A 15931-nucleotide genomic window follows, 5' to 3' on the forward strand; every position below is an offset into this window, starting at 1 on the left:
CACCACAAAGAAAAACAACTGCATTAAAACACATTATAAGCTGTTATATTTATAACATATCTATACTACACATACTGTATACAAATATAAAATGTGTAATTATCCTTTGTGATACCTAATGCATTAGAGCACTCTCACTGAGTCCCTCTAAATCTGTGCATTAGAGTTTTTTTATGTGAGTCCATCAGCTGCCATCTGATGTCAGACAGAGCAAGGTAATGACAGTGCACTCACTTGCACAGTCATTAGCCCCGCTTAATGCTGGGAATTAACACAAATTAAGTGAAGTTAAGTACATGCATTAGAGGAGCTTGTTTGGGGAGAGCTTTTCACTTTTGCTGCCTAGAGCTGGCACATGTTCACATGTTCGGCAAATACCACACAGGCAGAAAACACAAAATCTGAAGTATACACACATGTATCCTCCTTCAACCGAATGACTAAATACAGTACATGGCAGGAAGTAAATTCATTGAGAATGGGTTAGCAGTGTCATAAAGGAAGAGGTAACGGAGTTCTAAGGACACCTAGTGGTCAGACTTACATCACAAACACACAATCTACATCTGAAGTCTTTGCTTCAGCTGCTGTTATATTTTTAGGTGCAGACAAAGCCCATGTGTTATCCCAAAATGGGTCCCAGCTTGGTTATGTATGCTTAGCATAGTGTAGGTCTAAAGTCAAACAAAATAATTTAACTGTAGTTAAATCAATGTAATTGTGTACCTTTTTTCTCTATGGTAATATTTAGCTTGATAAATAGTAATAGTAAAAAACACTCTCTTTTCCAGTTTGAGTGTTTTCATTTTTTATCACACAAATATTAGTAATTATTTGTCCCACAGTGAAAATGCTTTAGATCACATAATATACAGTAGACTATGCTCCACATTTAAGGCTTAGCCTGGTGTTTAATCAACTACAAGGATAAACTGACAGGAAGACAGGGAGGATTTTATTCTCATGTTCAGAAGAACCAAAATAATAAATATAAGGTTCATTTCCAGTTACAACACACAGCATTTGCCTATTAGAGGCAAAACTGTGGTGGGCTTTTTGAAAAGAGGCTAACATGATGAAACTGACAATATCTGAAATCCATTTGGACATCATTCAAGATTACATCTTTATCTGAGTGACTGCAGATTATTGTCCACAGAGAGGTGTGCTAAAGCTGGATTATCCACTTGTTGGGGATGCATCTGACCCGATGGACGCAGCATGCCAGCCTCACACGTCCTTACATCTGTGGGTGTTTTTTCACTTGTTTGGATGTAAGGATAGGACAGCAGTAGAATTACACCAAAACCACTCATCCACAGATTACCATGGTTAGTGATGCACATATGTGGATGGAAAATAAAATAGTGATAGAGATGCACTACATGCCCTTAACAGACTAATTTTCTTTAAACCAAAGGTAGTTTTAGTGTACACTAGCAGCAAAGGAGATTTATCAACATGCAACTTGCTAAAAAAATGCTTGCAGAAAGTTATTTGTTGCTGTGTCTAACAGAAAAGACACTAACATTGAATTTGTCAAATAGTATTTTAATGACCTGCATGCCATGACAGGGTGTATCAGTGCTGTAGTACATCACCACACCACAGCCATTTTTATCACAGTTGTTCACTTCACGGTTGTGTGGTGATTGACAAGTGCCACTGTGAGCTCCACCTTTTCTGGTTGCTACATGGATGGAGGTTTCCCACCATTAGGGAATCTGGAACATAATATATATAATATGTATGAGAAGACAGTCATGCTTTAGTCATGAGAAAACAGATGACTCACATTTGAAAGATAAATGATCTCTAGAATGAACAACCTGCCCTCCTGCTCCTGGTTGGGGTCCGTGATGATGACTCTATTCCCATCAGAGAAGAGACCTGTCGTTGGCAAATTGCTTCCTGTTCTCCAGACATGTCTGAAGGTTGTGTCAGTTTGGGTGCTTCGAGCAGCATTACTGTACTTGTGCTTCTTGTCTGATGTTGGAAATAAACCCTCAAGGATAAGTGTCAAAGCACTGGTCAATTTTGCACAGAGTATCAATGTACAGGTTAATATAATGTGAAATTCTACAAATCAAAATACATATGTCACACTCACGGCTGTATGTATGAAACTGGGCCTCATCCATGGTACTTGAAAGAATATCATGCCCATGCATAAAGTTCTGCAGTCCTCCACTTAGGCTCATTCCTCTTAGAGGGATGTTTCGAGTCATGAGGGGTAGCAACCCAGGTAGATTAATTTCAGTGGTAGGAAGAGACGTTCCAGAGTATTGGGAGCATGGCTTTAATGGAAATATTAAATTGAGGGTGTAAGGAACAAAGAACTAGTACAACAGGACAGGAGTATGCTAGAGAAAAGAAGAAGATACTACACACAGACAACAATGTTAAAAATATTCTTTTAATTGCTCCTAGAGCACACTAACATATGCGTCCTTACCTTATAACTGTTTCTTTTTTTTGTCAACCTTCTATGGCTACCAATGTCAGTGCAGTGTGACCACTTCATCCACACACTTGGCAGGGAATCGGTGATTAGATTGCTTGTTGTTCCACATATATAATCATCTTATAGGGGAATTGTAATTACTACTCATCAGTAATAATGTTCAAATTCAAACAAAGGCAGCCACAGATGAGGCATGGTTTGAGAGTGACCGCTGACAAGGCAGTTATGAGATTCAATAGGGGGAGGTTTGTGTTTGTGTTTTTAATGAGAAAACCCAGGATCTGTGCACTGTCGTTTCCACATCTATGATTACCAAACAGAGGGGGTCTTGTTGACCTGTCTAATAGGGGGTAAATCCACTGGTGCATTATCGGCCGGGCACATTTCATCTAATCAGCAGGATAATGCCAGCAGGCTTAGGCTGTTTTTAATTCAGAGCTGCAGGAGAATTACTGTGTTGGTCTCTCATTACATCAACATAAAATCAGTGAGACTGATAGAGTTTGATCCAAGCTTTTCCCTTTTTTTGGTGGTGGCTGTTTGTCATTTTGCTTTATTCACTTGGATTGTATCTTACATGAGCAAATTCCTTGTTTTTTTGTAATCTAGTAGAAGAATGTCGGAATGACAAATGAAAACTAAAAGTAGAATTTTTATATGTGTTTTAAATCCAGTCCAATCTCACCACTCCCTGTTTGTTCTGTCCAGAGACCAGAATTGAAGGTTTTTATACATTTTTGTTATTCTTAAATTAACCAATTTAAAACATATTGTGTGTAAAAATATGCACATGCCATCTTCACAAGGGAGAATTATTACTGTGGAAATGAACTCTATGTCAATGGTAGCTATGACCCTGTGTCTATGTGCATACTGTATGTGATATGTGTCTGTGTGTCTAAGTGATTATGTACAATGTGTAGAGTTCTTACTGATGGATCCATATGAAGGAGTTCAGCCCTTGTCCTTTCCTCTAGAGTGACCATCACTCCATCCAGGACCTGCAACTGGGACAAACGGAGCACTACTGCTGGTCTGTGGAGAAAATTACGTGCCACCTGGAAGTAAAAAGAAAAATATTTCTTTGTCAAACCACTTGTAATAAGTTACATATACTCTAACTAGCATTTAGCAATTTTAGAATTGGCTGAAAAAAGCCTGCCTGGGACATCTGGGAAAAATATGATGCTTTGTGGGTCCCAACATAGTTATCATCATCATATTCCCAGCCGCTATTGCAGTGATCCAGCTGACAGCAGCCGATAGCTCCCTGCCCAGCTGAGGGCTCCCTCTGGCCAGGGGACAAATCCAGCCTGTCCTATCTCAAAATGGCATGTTACTGCAGGACACTGCTGCTGTGATTAAATTGTAAGCTCATGCCAATTCATGTCCAGTGGAAGGAGGAGACATAACTTTGGCAAGAGAGCATGAGCGAAGTAGCGATCTCATGTGGTCAGTAGCAGGAGATATTGTCTCCAGGGTGGCTGTTGGCCTCTACCTCCTGGCAGGATTAAAACCCCCTACGGGAAGTGAAGGGGGGTGTGCTTGAGCAGCAAAGAGGCTACACAGCTGAGCATGGCCCTGTGGATGATAGGGAGATGCAAGCTCTGCTCTAGCCTGATCCATGAGCTGCAGATGGGTAACCGGGCCAATAGCGCCCTGCCATTTGGTCAACGGATTTGTCTATGATGTCGGTCAGTTTAAAGCACAGCAGAAGGCCCATCATGTAATCGCTTAATTTGGGACCACAGTGTGTTTTGGATTGTGTGAGAAATTGAGGCTATGAGTGTACTTTTGTTAATATGTTTACAAGTGAAAGAGTTTAGAGTATTCAATGACTGACAGTTAACAGATGCATCTCTCTGTGCAAAGCTCATAATAACTAAACAACCTGATACTTTTCCTAATACCTAATTGTGTGTAATACACAAACACTGATAATACTCACCGGATTTCCAATAACAGAGAGCTCAGTCAGTGAAGGAAGAACTTCTAGTTTGTCAAGCTCAGAAATGTCCTAAAAAAACAATAAATAAAGATTATATATTTTTCCCCTATACCCTCCTTTAACTTTTCTTTTGCGCTGATTATGATCTGCTGGGTGTTCATAATGGACACATATGCATCAGTGCTGGAGCTTTCATAATTTCAATGTCGTGTAGATGGAAGCAACTGATGGAGAGATTACATGTGTTAGCTCTCATTAATCTCATGAGAGTTTGGGCACGCAACAGGGCATGGGGATGTTTTCTCTCATTCCCAGGTTTATGCTTGGACTTGGCTGTGATTCAACGACACCCCCACTGTGAGGACTGTTGCCCTGGGATGATTGCTGTATTTTATGTTTTAATTGAATGTGTGACAATATTAAGGGAACTGAAGGGAATACAGAACTGGCAACAAAAGTGCAAATCACTTGCCCAGGGTGAGAAGGAGATGCAGACTGAGAAGCTGATTACACGTTGTCCTGATTGTTCCTCTCTATCTTCATACACACATGCCTGACCTTCAATCAAACTTGATTCTCCTTAATGCTACCCCTCGCATGCCACAGTGGGGTGGTAATGACTCATGATTACTATACTTCATGTCTTACTTTGCAAATGCAGGGAAAAGTAATACTGCTGCACGCTGAATAAAATACATTCTTAAACATAGAACACATTTTGCATGTGAACCAATCAGTAAAAGTTGGTGGTGAATCAAAAACTGCACAAAAGCTCTGACTGTGACCTTGATGGTCACCTCAGGAAATCACTCTGGTGTGAGCCATTCAGGCTGTGTAATTGAAAATCTGAATATGTATTTTTGTTAAAAATTTGAAAATTAACATTTAAAATATCCAGCGGCATGACGAGGCTACTGCTGCTGGAGGTGAATACCTGCAGCTTGTTCAACCCAAGAAAAAGCTTGCGGAGCTCTTTCAGAGGATCTAGATGGTTGAGCTCCCGAATCCGGTTCTCTGCTAGGTGCAGCTCTAGCAGGGCATTTTGGCCCACAAAAGAGTTCTCAGCGAGAGCCTTGATCCGGTTTCTGTCTAACACAAGCTCTCTGAGCTGGTGAAGCCCCTCCAATCCTTCCACCTGGCTGATCTCATTACCTAGGGAGGAATAAACACTTATCAAAACATCCAAAACAACAGTTTAATATTTCTGTGAACAAAATATACATATAAATTGCCCACTATCAAGAATATAAAGGCAGCATTTTAAGACTACTGTAACTATGTGGTGGGTTTTAATTTTTGAAACACCCTGGTATTGAAAAACACTCAAATTACTAGACTTTCTAAGAAGAAAGGAAGAAAGGAGAAGTAAGGTCAGTTTTTGTTGGACAAATCACACCGACATAGCAACATTCAATCAAAAGTCATCAAATGCTGTTGAAAAGAAAGTCAGTTGTTCTTTTCTCATCATCCACCTGGACTTCAGTCTATAGGAGAATTTGTGCTCAGGCTTTGCCTTTTCACTAGCTCTATACACTGCACTTTTTACAGGCTTTGTGGGGGAGAGGTGGTACATCAACCATACATACCTTGAAGAAAAAGTGCTTTAAGATTGGTGAGCCTGCTGAGCTGCAGATTGGCCATATTGGAGATGCCATTATGACTCAAATGTAGCACCTCCAGGCTGCTCATCAATGGCTCAAGGCTGGCAGTGGCCCCAGCTTCCCTTAAACACAGTCACAGAATAACAGTTTGCAACCTCAGCAGTTAAATGAACATCTCTTTCTCCCTCCCGCTGCCTTATTAAACTGGTCAGACCTCACAGGTGCAGACCACCTACAGGCAATCACTGTCAGGGTGAACAAAAACATGTCTGTTGCTGCACTGCCTTTGTACTAGCTTTTAGAAAACAAAAATGAGACTGAAAGATTATATAACAATTCTCAGGACATACTGACAATGAAGAAACTTCAACATAAAATGACATTGTAAAATTGACTAGATACTACCCATAAAAGCTGGAAAACTAAAAATGATCTCAGTTCAATTCAAACAACAATGATTTCTTAGAACCGGGTTCCAACTCTGACAAAAATCTGATATAATGGGTTAGAGACTTTCATTGTACTGTATTGGCTGGTCATTGCTGCCCTCTAATGGTTACAGTAGACAAATCAGTTCAAGTGCATATGCCATGGTGTAAATGGTAAAACAGGTGAGTCTCAGTTTTATTTGAAAACCTCTAGTTTAATCAAATAACAGAAATAAATCGCATTATTTTACCTGTTGGTTTTTGATGTGCTCTGTTGGCCATAACCACTAGAGTGAACCTTGCTGTACAGCATCTGTCTGTTTGTCAGATAAACTTTCTGCCTGGGCAGGATGGACTCAATGTGGTTGTAGTTCAGACACAGAGCCTGCACAGAATATATCGAAAATAACTTATCTGTTCAAAACTCAAGTGCACTTCAACTCAGTCTTTTATTTTTTTTTTAATTCAGTGAGGTTTGTACCTTGATATTTTGCAGGTAGATGAGGCCAGAGAAAGAGGTCAGGTTGTTATGTTCTAAGTTGACGCTACGCAGGCTACTGAACAGCTCTGCGGGAGACAAATCAACCATCCTGGAAAGAAAGAACACTGATTTTAATTTTAATTATCACTGCCTTTCAATTCTTCACTGTTACCATAGTCAATAACTCAGCTATTACTTAATGTTGCAGGACTGCAGGGTGAGGTGGGTCATATCTGTGTAGTTAGAGTGACCCAGCTTCTCTGCTACCATGTCTGGGGTGAGTCTTCCTCCAAACATATCCTTTGCACTTTCACACTCAGTTACCTCCTAGAGACAGCATATACAAAACGATGGGTATACTGTAAATACATTGCTATTATCACAATATGAAACAGCCCATACTGTACCACTGCAATTCCATCCAGTGCTTTCAGGGAGGGCAGGTGGAACACCACATAAATCCGATAGTTTTCCAGCATATGTAATAAAGGATTTCCATAAAGATCCAAAATGATGATATTTGTCAACCCCTAATAAGGCGAAGAGGCACAACAGTTCAGACGACAAAATAAAAATGTTTGATTAGTTATATTTGAGTGTTTATCTGAAACTTGCCTTCAGATAGTAAATGTCTCGTGATGTAGAAATCTGGTTGTTAGCTATGTAGAGTTCATGAAGTGAGTGAACTTTCTGAATGCCACGTAAGGAGTTTATACAGTTGTTCTCCACAGACAGAAAGCACAGGTTGGGCAGCTGCTCCAAAAGTGAAGCATTCAGACTAGACAGTTGATTTCCATCCACACTCAATTTATTTAGGGAATGCAGTTTTGACAGGCCTGAAGAAACGGAGAAAAGACAGAAAATAATGATATCTGATATATTCTATAAGTCTTGATAGGAGACTTGATTGAGTAAAAAGTAAGTACTGCATGCACTGATCCTGGTCAAAACTTTGTGGCTTCTGGGAGTCTTTTTTTTTTACACATTAGCCAACATGCTTATTTGAAATATTACCTAGTTACCTGTAATTACAATTTTGGGTGTGCCACCTGGAAACTATAGTTTTAGATAAACTTATCACTATTTTATTATTTTAGTTAATTACACTGTTGACTGAGGCTTCAGGTGGGAGTGCAGGGTTAGGGGAGGTGATGTTGAACCAAGCTGGTAAAATGGTAAAATGTACACTCTTTGGTGATTTGCACATACATTTCACCCTTCTTTTAATAAAAATACATTGAAAAAAAAGAAACAACCTATTTTTAAGTATATCTTCATGCCTTTGTTGTCAAGTCAATAGAGTGACTAACCACTAAGTGAGCTGATGTTGTTGTTGTTGAGGGAAAGCTCCTTCAGCTTCAGACAGTTATCTAGTCCCTCCACTCTAGAGATGTCATTGTCATTAAAAGAGGCCCAGCACAAGTTCACCAGCTTATCCAGATTAATCAGCCTGGAAATCCTCTGACTGTCAAGGTTCAAGGCAGTGATCTGGCCAAAATTCAGAGCATTAGAACACAACGTTAAAAATCTATGCAATGTTAAAGTAGTAGTAAAGTAGTGATGTAACACACATTCAATTTTAAATAACAGTTATCAATAACATATAGCACTGTCACACAGGAAGAAGCATTTCTCTGAAATCATTCCTTTACATGCTGTAGCTTACCTTTGCAGGCCAGTCTGGCTCCAGCGCTTGGTTGAGGACCCAGGGTGCAGGACTGAGAAGACAAAGGAGCTGGGCTGTTGACAGGAGGCTGAGACTGCGGGGATGGTCACTGTTGGTACGTGAGTGAGCCAGAAGAGATGCCTACGAGAAGAGCGTCGACAGCTCTGATTGAATTACAGTACATTTGGAAATATAGATGTGTATATACTGCAGCTTGCATAGCAGCACGTAACTAATTAGTTTTAAGTAATCAACCATTCAAATGATTTTAGAAAAATGTTGTGTCTCATTTTCACTCACAACAACATAAAATTGTACATTAAGTTCTGTATGTCAACACTAATATCTGCAATATTTCAACCTGGTTAATTTTGGACCCAGCAGCCATCTGAACAGCTTCAGCAGCCTCCTCCTCTGTTACCATCACATCGTCCAGATGTGTGAGTGTTGTTAGATGTCCCAGAATGATCATTCTGACTGACTCCGGCTAGAAAAATATAACAAAACAAAGCTTACTGTTGTGACTACTAACAGTGCTCTCTGCAGCATATATACATATTCTCACAATGCATTTAGGATTGTTAAGCTTCAGTGTGTTTATATTTAGATTTCATTGCACACACCCTGTTCCAGGTGTTGTATCGGGTATCCAATTTCAGTAGAGAAGGCATATGTTTTCTCAGTACTGCCGTATCTTCTCTGGCTGTGGTCAACTTGTTCCACCGCACATCAAACTGTTTGAGCTGTCCCAGCCCCCTCAGCCCTTCTAGGGTCACCAAGTGGTTGAAGCTTGCATCCAAAAACTCAAGGTTGGGCTGTGAATAAGGTAAGAGACACAGTAAATTAAGTTTTCTCATCATGCTAAGGTTAATAAATGCTTTCTCATGACACTGTTTAGTGTTAAATAATATACCACATGTACCATGTGAGAAATATCATCAAGGCGTGTGAACTCGTTGAAGCTGATGGTGAGATGCCGCAGAGCTTTGAGGCGGGAAATCTCTTTTATCTTGCTCAGACTGTTGCCATGAAGGTTGAGTACCTGAGGATTTAATACAGTTTATTGTGCATGTACGAAATGGATTCAAATTCAAGCATTTGCTCAGCTAGAATATTTACAGTGATCTGACTGAGGACATTGGCTCTGGCTACATTGAGCAGAATTTTGTCATCCAAGCTCAACAACTTAGGTTGTGATTTCAGCACGGGCTCCATGTTGAGGACTTCCTTGTCCATAATGATATTGTTGGAAGAAGTTTCATCTCTGTCTGTGTTTCGTACTGAGACTGCATGTTGTTGTTGGTCCTAGGACATCAAAAAAATACACATATGTAATGGGTAAAATAAGAATTATTAACTTGTAGTTAGAGTTTCAAAACACAAAAAATAAAAAGCATCAGTTTTATCATATCTTACTTTTCATTACATCACAGCTCAGCATGACTGATCACTTTTTTAATTATATTTAATTCAAATTTTAAGGCCAAATCAAAATGAACTGCTGAGGTCTTCAAGGCAGGCTTTATTAGGCTAATTAGGGAAATTGAAGGGATGCCCAATTTGACAAGGAACTCAAATTTAACAAGTGCTTTAGTTGTGTGTATCATTTTGAGTTATAGTAAAATAGACTGATATCAAACAATGAGAGGATTTATATAATGCACAAGTAGAGAATTGGTCAGTGGGTTAATGACTCATGTAGCACGCTGTATGTTATCAAAAAGTAACAAAACCAATTAATTAATTACCTCAATTATGTATTCAAAATACATGATGTACTCAGGTAAAACTAGTTCATGGTCAAAGACAAACCACTGTCTTCTTCTGGGGCTGCACCCAGGACCAGTGTGTATTTTGGAGGAGCCGCGTCTCTCTGAATGAAAAACACAGACATACCTGACATTGTACAGCTACTAACTAAAACATTATTATTTTTATGCCATTTCATATACAACATACCTTCACTCATTGCAGTTCTCTCCTTTGTGTCCACATTACGATATACAGAGTACATCTTGGGATAGCTGCTCCTGTCTACGGGTTCTCCCTCTTTGACAGGCACGCTGTGACCCACAAACACTTTGGCAACAATAATCTGACCTACAGGCAAAAGAACTAGCATTTCAGCATTGCAGCATTTAATTAACAAACTGAAGTTAGCTAATAGGCTTAAAGTGATACAAAGATATTATACTGCGATTAAAACCCACCATTCCTAAATGGGAATGTATCCATGCCTTGGGTGGCCTGACGCAATGCATTTTCAATTCTGGGTTGTTCAGTCACACTTAGGTTGTTGGATAAAGGTATAGCACCCATCCTTCCCAGGGCCTGGTTCAATGTCAAGGGTAAAAGTGATATTTAGATTTCATGTAAAAAAAATGCACTGAAAATGAACTGTCCTGTTGCATAGCACTCTTGTAATTGTATTAAAAACAAAACTTTTTCTTCTTCCTTTCATTGTGTTTTGCCTAACAAACAGATGTGGTTTGTGGAAACCAATGTTTTTCAAATGCTGTTCATTGTAGTATGTAATTATGCATGCACAATGTACAATTATAGAGTAGTGAAGTGATGACACATGTTCAGGGTTCTGGGGTGGAGTGTTACAGTCCTTAAACTAACAATTACAGCAGAATCCACACCTTATAGTTTTGTGCAGTTTTAAAGCCATCTTCTAAAATGCACAATATGTCTTCCTTCTCATTGGTTTTTTCAGGGTCAGCCACGTAGAATAAGTGCTCCAGTCGACGTCTGTAATTCCTGCTGAAAAAGGTTACATAGATTCAAACTAATATCTAATAGGATTTTTATAATATAAGATTAACATCTCTGTTAAATATATGACTAAAAGCCCAGAAACCACACTTTTTCATTAGTCTAATTTTACTTACTGTGAAATGATAACAGAGTCTTCACTGGATAGTAAACTATGCAGTTTGTCCTCAAAGCGAAGCCTCAAAGCACTGTTGTGGATGCGGATAACCCGATTGACCTTAATACCAGTGATGCTGTGAATCTTGTAATCTAAAGGAGAGAAGCGGGAAAGCAGGAGGTCGCAACAAGAAGTGAACCTATTGGGTAGATAACAGAAAATGTTGAGTTTAGTTAAGTCTCTGTAATGGTAAATTACTGTGCATGATGTAGTAACAAATAGTAATACCAAATAAGTACCAAGGATCTGTGGAGCAGCCTTCCTCCAAACGAATATTTCCAACACTTTCTAGCTCCATCAACAGAAACTGGACTTTATATTGCATCATCTCTGTGGCTTGAGCCAACTCCTGCTCATACCAGGCTTCAATCCTGAAAATGAAACAAGGAACTTTCTTTTTTTTCTTTTTTCTCTTTTTCCTTAAATACTGAAACATTTACTACCGTACATTAAAATACATTCTGTTACACTTTTGTTAAATCCTCTCTGAAAACTTATTCAAGTATACAAACTTACTTATTCAGCCTCCTAGTCCAAAAAACTAGTCTCTCCCTCAGGGCTTCCATCTTGAAGAGTATTTTGGATTCCACAGCAGGATCATGACTGACATCAGTGGTAGGGTCCCTTCTGCTGGCTGAACCATCCACCACGTGGCTCGATCCTCCTGGATCACCCTCCACTATGCAAGCAGACTTCTTACAACCAGCCAACATCCTGGAGAGCTCACGTTCAAGCTGAGAATTTATACAAACAGCTCTTGTAACCTTGTATAAATAATTTGTCCTGTACTTATAAATTATGTTACAGCTGCTACAATATTTTGTTTATATTGTAAGGAATTCAGATTGTACTTACATCTTTGAGGGCATGACTGAGTGTCCTGATACATTCTTCAGGTAATTGTTGAAGAGTCTTCTTTCTCTCTGTCAGACTGAACCTGGTCTCTGCTAGGGCCCTCTGAGAACTACGTACACGCATATTGTAGTACATCATTTTCTTCATTACTGTTGACTAAAAGAAAAAAACTGTGTGATCATCATTAGAACCATCTCAGTAAATTCAGCAAATAAAGAGAATTTCTATCCTCTCAAGAGCCAATGGAGACTCATGTAAACTAAATAAGTGGGTCCCGCTGGTCTTTACAATACCTCAGCTGCTTCCTTGACTTGCTTGCTTGAGACATCATAGGTGTCAAGTCGCTGGAGGCCTGGCATGTGGTAAAGAACGTGTGTGGCATAGTTACACAGTAGACACAGTGGGTTTGGGCTTGACATTGGGTCCTTCAGTGCTAGCTCCGTTAGATGGGGTAAGCGGGCAAGAAGGGTCAGCTCCTGTTACAACAACCAAGCACATAGATCTGGTAAGAGAGCAGGGTTTCTGTTCATCCCCAGCAAAGATAACAGGAAAAAACAAAGCCAATCATTTTTATCATTTTAAACAAACAGCAGACATCTGACATATACATCTAGATATCATTCAGATATACCTCTAGATTCTTCCATTTGTCAATTTTTCAATTTTTTTGCAGGCTGCCATAAGCCAGACAACATTAATTTGGCAACCAATGTAGAGATGTGACATATATTATATAAATGCTCCAGTAACTGTATCACTATTAACTGGAAAGAAATGACAACTTCCCTTCATAAAGTTTTCCTTTTTGCACACTCACACGCTTAATAATATGTATCAATGCTCTTTACTCATCTATCAACACTCAATAAACCATAAATACATTGTGAAAACATGGTTAATTGTGGTAACTTGGTAACAACTCCAGCTAGAGTTTTGGTGGTTCTATTTCATAAATTGAGGCCATTGCACTCCTGGGAACACTAAAACTTTAGAAATTGTTTTATACCCTTATTCTGATCTACACCCAGGATTTTGTCTTGATATGCAGTGTGATGTGTAATGTCAAAAGAGAAACAACTCTGGCAGACTAAAAAAATACCCTTCTTTGATTCAGTTATTGAAGTACACTGAATACTGAAACTGACAGTAAATGCATTTATTAAAGGCATGCTCAGTTGGAAGAAACTCTGAATTGCAGGAATATGATCTGAGGTGGTGCCACAAAACCTTTAGTGTCCTGTCACAACGACCCTGAACAAGACAAGAACCCAGTATAAAAGCTCGGAGTGCGTACTCAACTGACTAGCACAAACTCATATATAAAAAAACTCTTTCACCTTTTAGAAATCATTTCTTAAATAGATTCAATTATGAACATATATCATTGAATCCAGAATGACAACAATTTAAATGATGCTGCTCAATACCTCAATGAAGGTCTTCTGCAGCTGGTTCATTGTACAAATGATTAAAAATCTGAACTGGCCAAGACATTTCACAAGAATTTGGAAATGCCCTTTTTCAGACCAAGGATTTTAATAAGAATTTACAAAATACATAAGAAAACTTTTTACAGAGGAATTTCAAAGGCATATTTCTGTTTTTAATCTTACCTTAAAGGAGCTGATCTTGTTCCCTGACAGATTAAGATTCTCAAGGCTGGCATTATGATCAAGGCTATGCCCTTAAAAGAAGTTGAAAAATATGTGATTATTATTATTTTTTCCAACAGCTCAGTGAATCTCAATCAAACTTTGAAATAGAAAATAGAAAGGATTCTATAAACCTACCAATCTTTTCAATAATGTTGTCAGCAAGGTTTAGTTCTTTGAGATTTTGAAGCGTGTTCAAACCCTTCAGAAATAAACAACCACACAAAGCAGACAACTGCTCAAAAATGGGAGCAAGCAATTTGGCAAAATGTGCACGTCAGATAGACAGATAGAAATACAGGACAGGTAGATACATATGTAAATTCATAATTGACGGTCCAAACCTGTATGACAGTTATGCAGTTATTGTTGAGCCACAGGACTTCTAGGTTGATCTGCAATTCCAAATTTGTTATTTCGCTTATTTCATTATCATAAAGGTAGAGCTTCTCTAGTTGTAGACAATTCTGTAGTCCAGATATTCCCTGCCAAAAGTAAAACAATGCAAGTTATGGAAACAATATTGTTTAATATATATGGCATATACTATACAAGTAACTTGCTTGTGATACTACGATGCTTTAACTGTTGTAGTCAATGTGTGTAAATTTTTTTTCCATTAGATGCAAGACAGGGGAGCCACTGTGATTATGGTCTGGGAGGTTGTTAAGCCTCATAAAATAAACCACAGAGAAATGGATGGATTATAACACATTCTGTTTATATTATTGTTCTTAGAAACGTACAGTCAGATGACACTGGACTACCCAGAGCTCCTGAAGCAGAGGACAGCACTCGAGGCCTTCGATGTGCTTTATGTTCTGGCCCACTATGGTGAGCTGGCAGAGCCTTGGGAAGAAGGAAAGTCCAACCATGCGGGGAAAACCAGTGAAGAAGATCTCCAGGGAGCTGATATTGCTTCCTTCTTGTGAAATTTTTTCATAGGACACTCCATTGACCATACACTGTTGAGATTCATCAATGTGACATGAGAAAGAGGAAAATACTCTGAAAATGTCGGTGTTTAATGTGGTTTCTAGTGGTCGTGAAACTGGATATTAACTTAGATTGCATAGGATTTTAACAAAAACAGTTTCATTTATTTACACTCACCAGTTCTTTGACCACCTCCTCATCCCCTCGATGCTTTTGTTTCTCACTGTGTATCATAACGTGACGTTATCTCTTGACATAACCTGCAGCTCTACTTGAATAATAAACTTATTTGCTCCTACAAAGCTCTGCTTTATTCTCACAATACTTTCGGAAAAGGTGAGACAGGTGATGGCTGCCTGCTGAGAAGCATCTGTAGCTAATAACTGAGATATTATAGAAAGCAAAAGGCTAACAGTGCTAATGTTACCACACGTTTATGCTAACTTTGCTAGCCTCTAAAGTTATGCTACTATCTAGTGAGACCATGCGCAGATCGTGGTGCTGTTATCTCAGGTCAAATAAGTGTCACGAATAACAGTTATAAAAATATAAAATTCAACCTCGCAACGTAGGTAACGTTAACACAATTTTCCCTGGACGAAATACATAACAAACGCGAATTTCTGATCTAACAATAACTCCCTGCTCCAAATGACTTCTGTGGTGTTTGGCATCAGCTGGTATCCAAGGAGGAGCGTTTGGTTGCTAGGGCGCCATGTTGAAACCATCGCAGTCTGTCCATACATGGTTCTGCCGCACGAGGGCGCCACACAGCAGGATAATAAAATAAGCATCATTTTTTATAGACGCGTTCATAAATCTTACTTTAGTTATTAGTTAGAGATGCTTCTCAGAACACCTTTACTTTGTGTTATTTAGATGCAAACCCATTTTTTTCCTCATTTGTCCTTCCCCGCAAACTTAGCCGAGTTATCCACAGCTGCAACCTGTTTGTGCCAAGCGCA

General features: G+C 39.1%; 1 protein-coding gene across 2 annotated transcripts; it reads right to left on the bottom strand.

The window, feature by feature from the left end:
• Window positions 1–802: 802 nt before the first annotated feature.
• Window positions 803–15801, bottom strand: lrrc9 (leucine rich repeat containing 9). 2 transcript variants are annotated; one of them, XM_026339561.1, is made up of 32 exons: window positions 15144–15801; window positions 14777–14995; window positions 14375–14515; window positions 14169–14232; window positions 13992–14062; window positions 12672–12854; window positions 12379–12534; window positions 12040–12257; window positions 11763–11894; window positions 11483–11662; window positions 11234–11351; window positions 10799–10919; window positions 10548–10688; window positions 10337–10461; window positions 9708–9893; window positions 9511–9630; window positions 9212–9403; window positions 8950–9075; window positions 8589–8729; window positions 8233–8410; window positions 7538–7758; window positions 7330–7452; window positions 7119–7249; window positions 6923–7031; window positions 6693–6826; window positions 5999–6135; window positions 5347–5564; window positions 4413–4481; window positions 3397–3522; window positions 2111–2297; window positions 1830–1986; window positions 803–1724 (listed from the first exon to the last, which is right to left on the bottom strand). In XM_026339561.1, the coding sequence occupies exons 1-32, from the start codon at window positions 15198–15200 to the stop codon at window positions 1691–1693; spliced, it is 4515 nt and encodes a 1504-aa protein (XP_026195346.1). In that variant the 5' UTR covers window positions 15201–15801; the 3' UTR covers window positions 803–1690. The 2 variants fall into 2 exon arrangements, with proteins under 2 accessions (XP_026195346.1, XP_026195345.1); XM_026339560.1 differs by having other exon boundaries at window positions 11234–11354.
• Between the last annotated feature and the right edge of the window lie 130 nt (window positions 15802–15931).

Source organism: Anabas testudineus, chromosome 22, assembly GCF_900324465.2.
Source record: "Anabas testudineus chromosome 22, fAnaTes1.2, whole genome shotgun sequence".
NCBI classification, from domain to species: Eukaryota; Metazoa; Chordata; class Actinopteri; order Anabantiformes; family Anabantidae; genus Anabas; species Anabas testudineus.

What these genes read in the sequence shown, in the direction of transcription:
- lrrc9 (XM_026339560.1), bottom strand. Translation starts at nt 15,200, where the DNA reads ATGATACACAGTGAGAAACAAAAGCATCGAGGGGATGAGGAGGTGGTC. An exon ending in CACTGGATGGAATTGCAGTG is followed by an intron (nt 7,250 to 7,329) that starts GTACAGTATGGG and finishes TGCTGTCTCTAG; the next exon opens with GAGGTAACTGAGTGTGAAAG. An exon ending in CTGCAGTCCTGCAACATTAA is followed by an intron (nt 7,032 to 7,118) that starts GTAATAGCTGAG and finishes CTTTCTTTCCAG; the next exon opens with GATGGTTGATTTGTCTCCCG.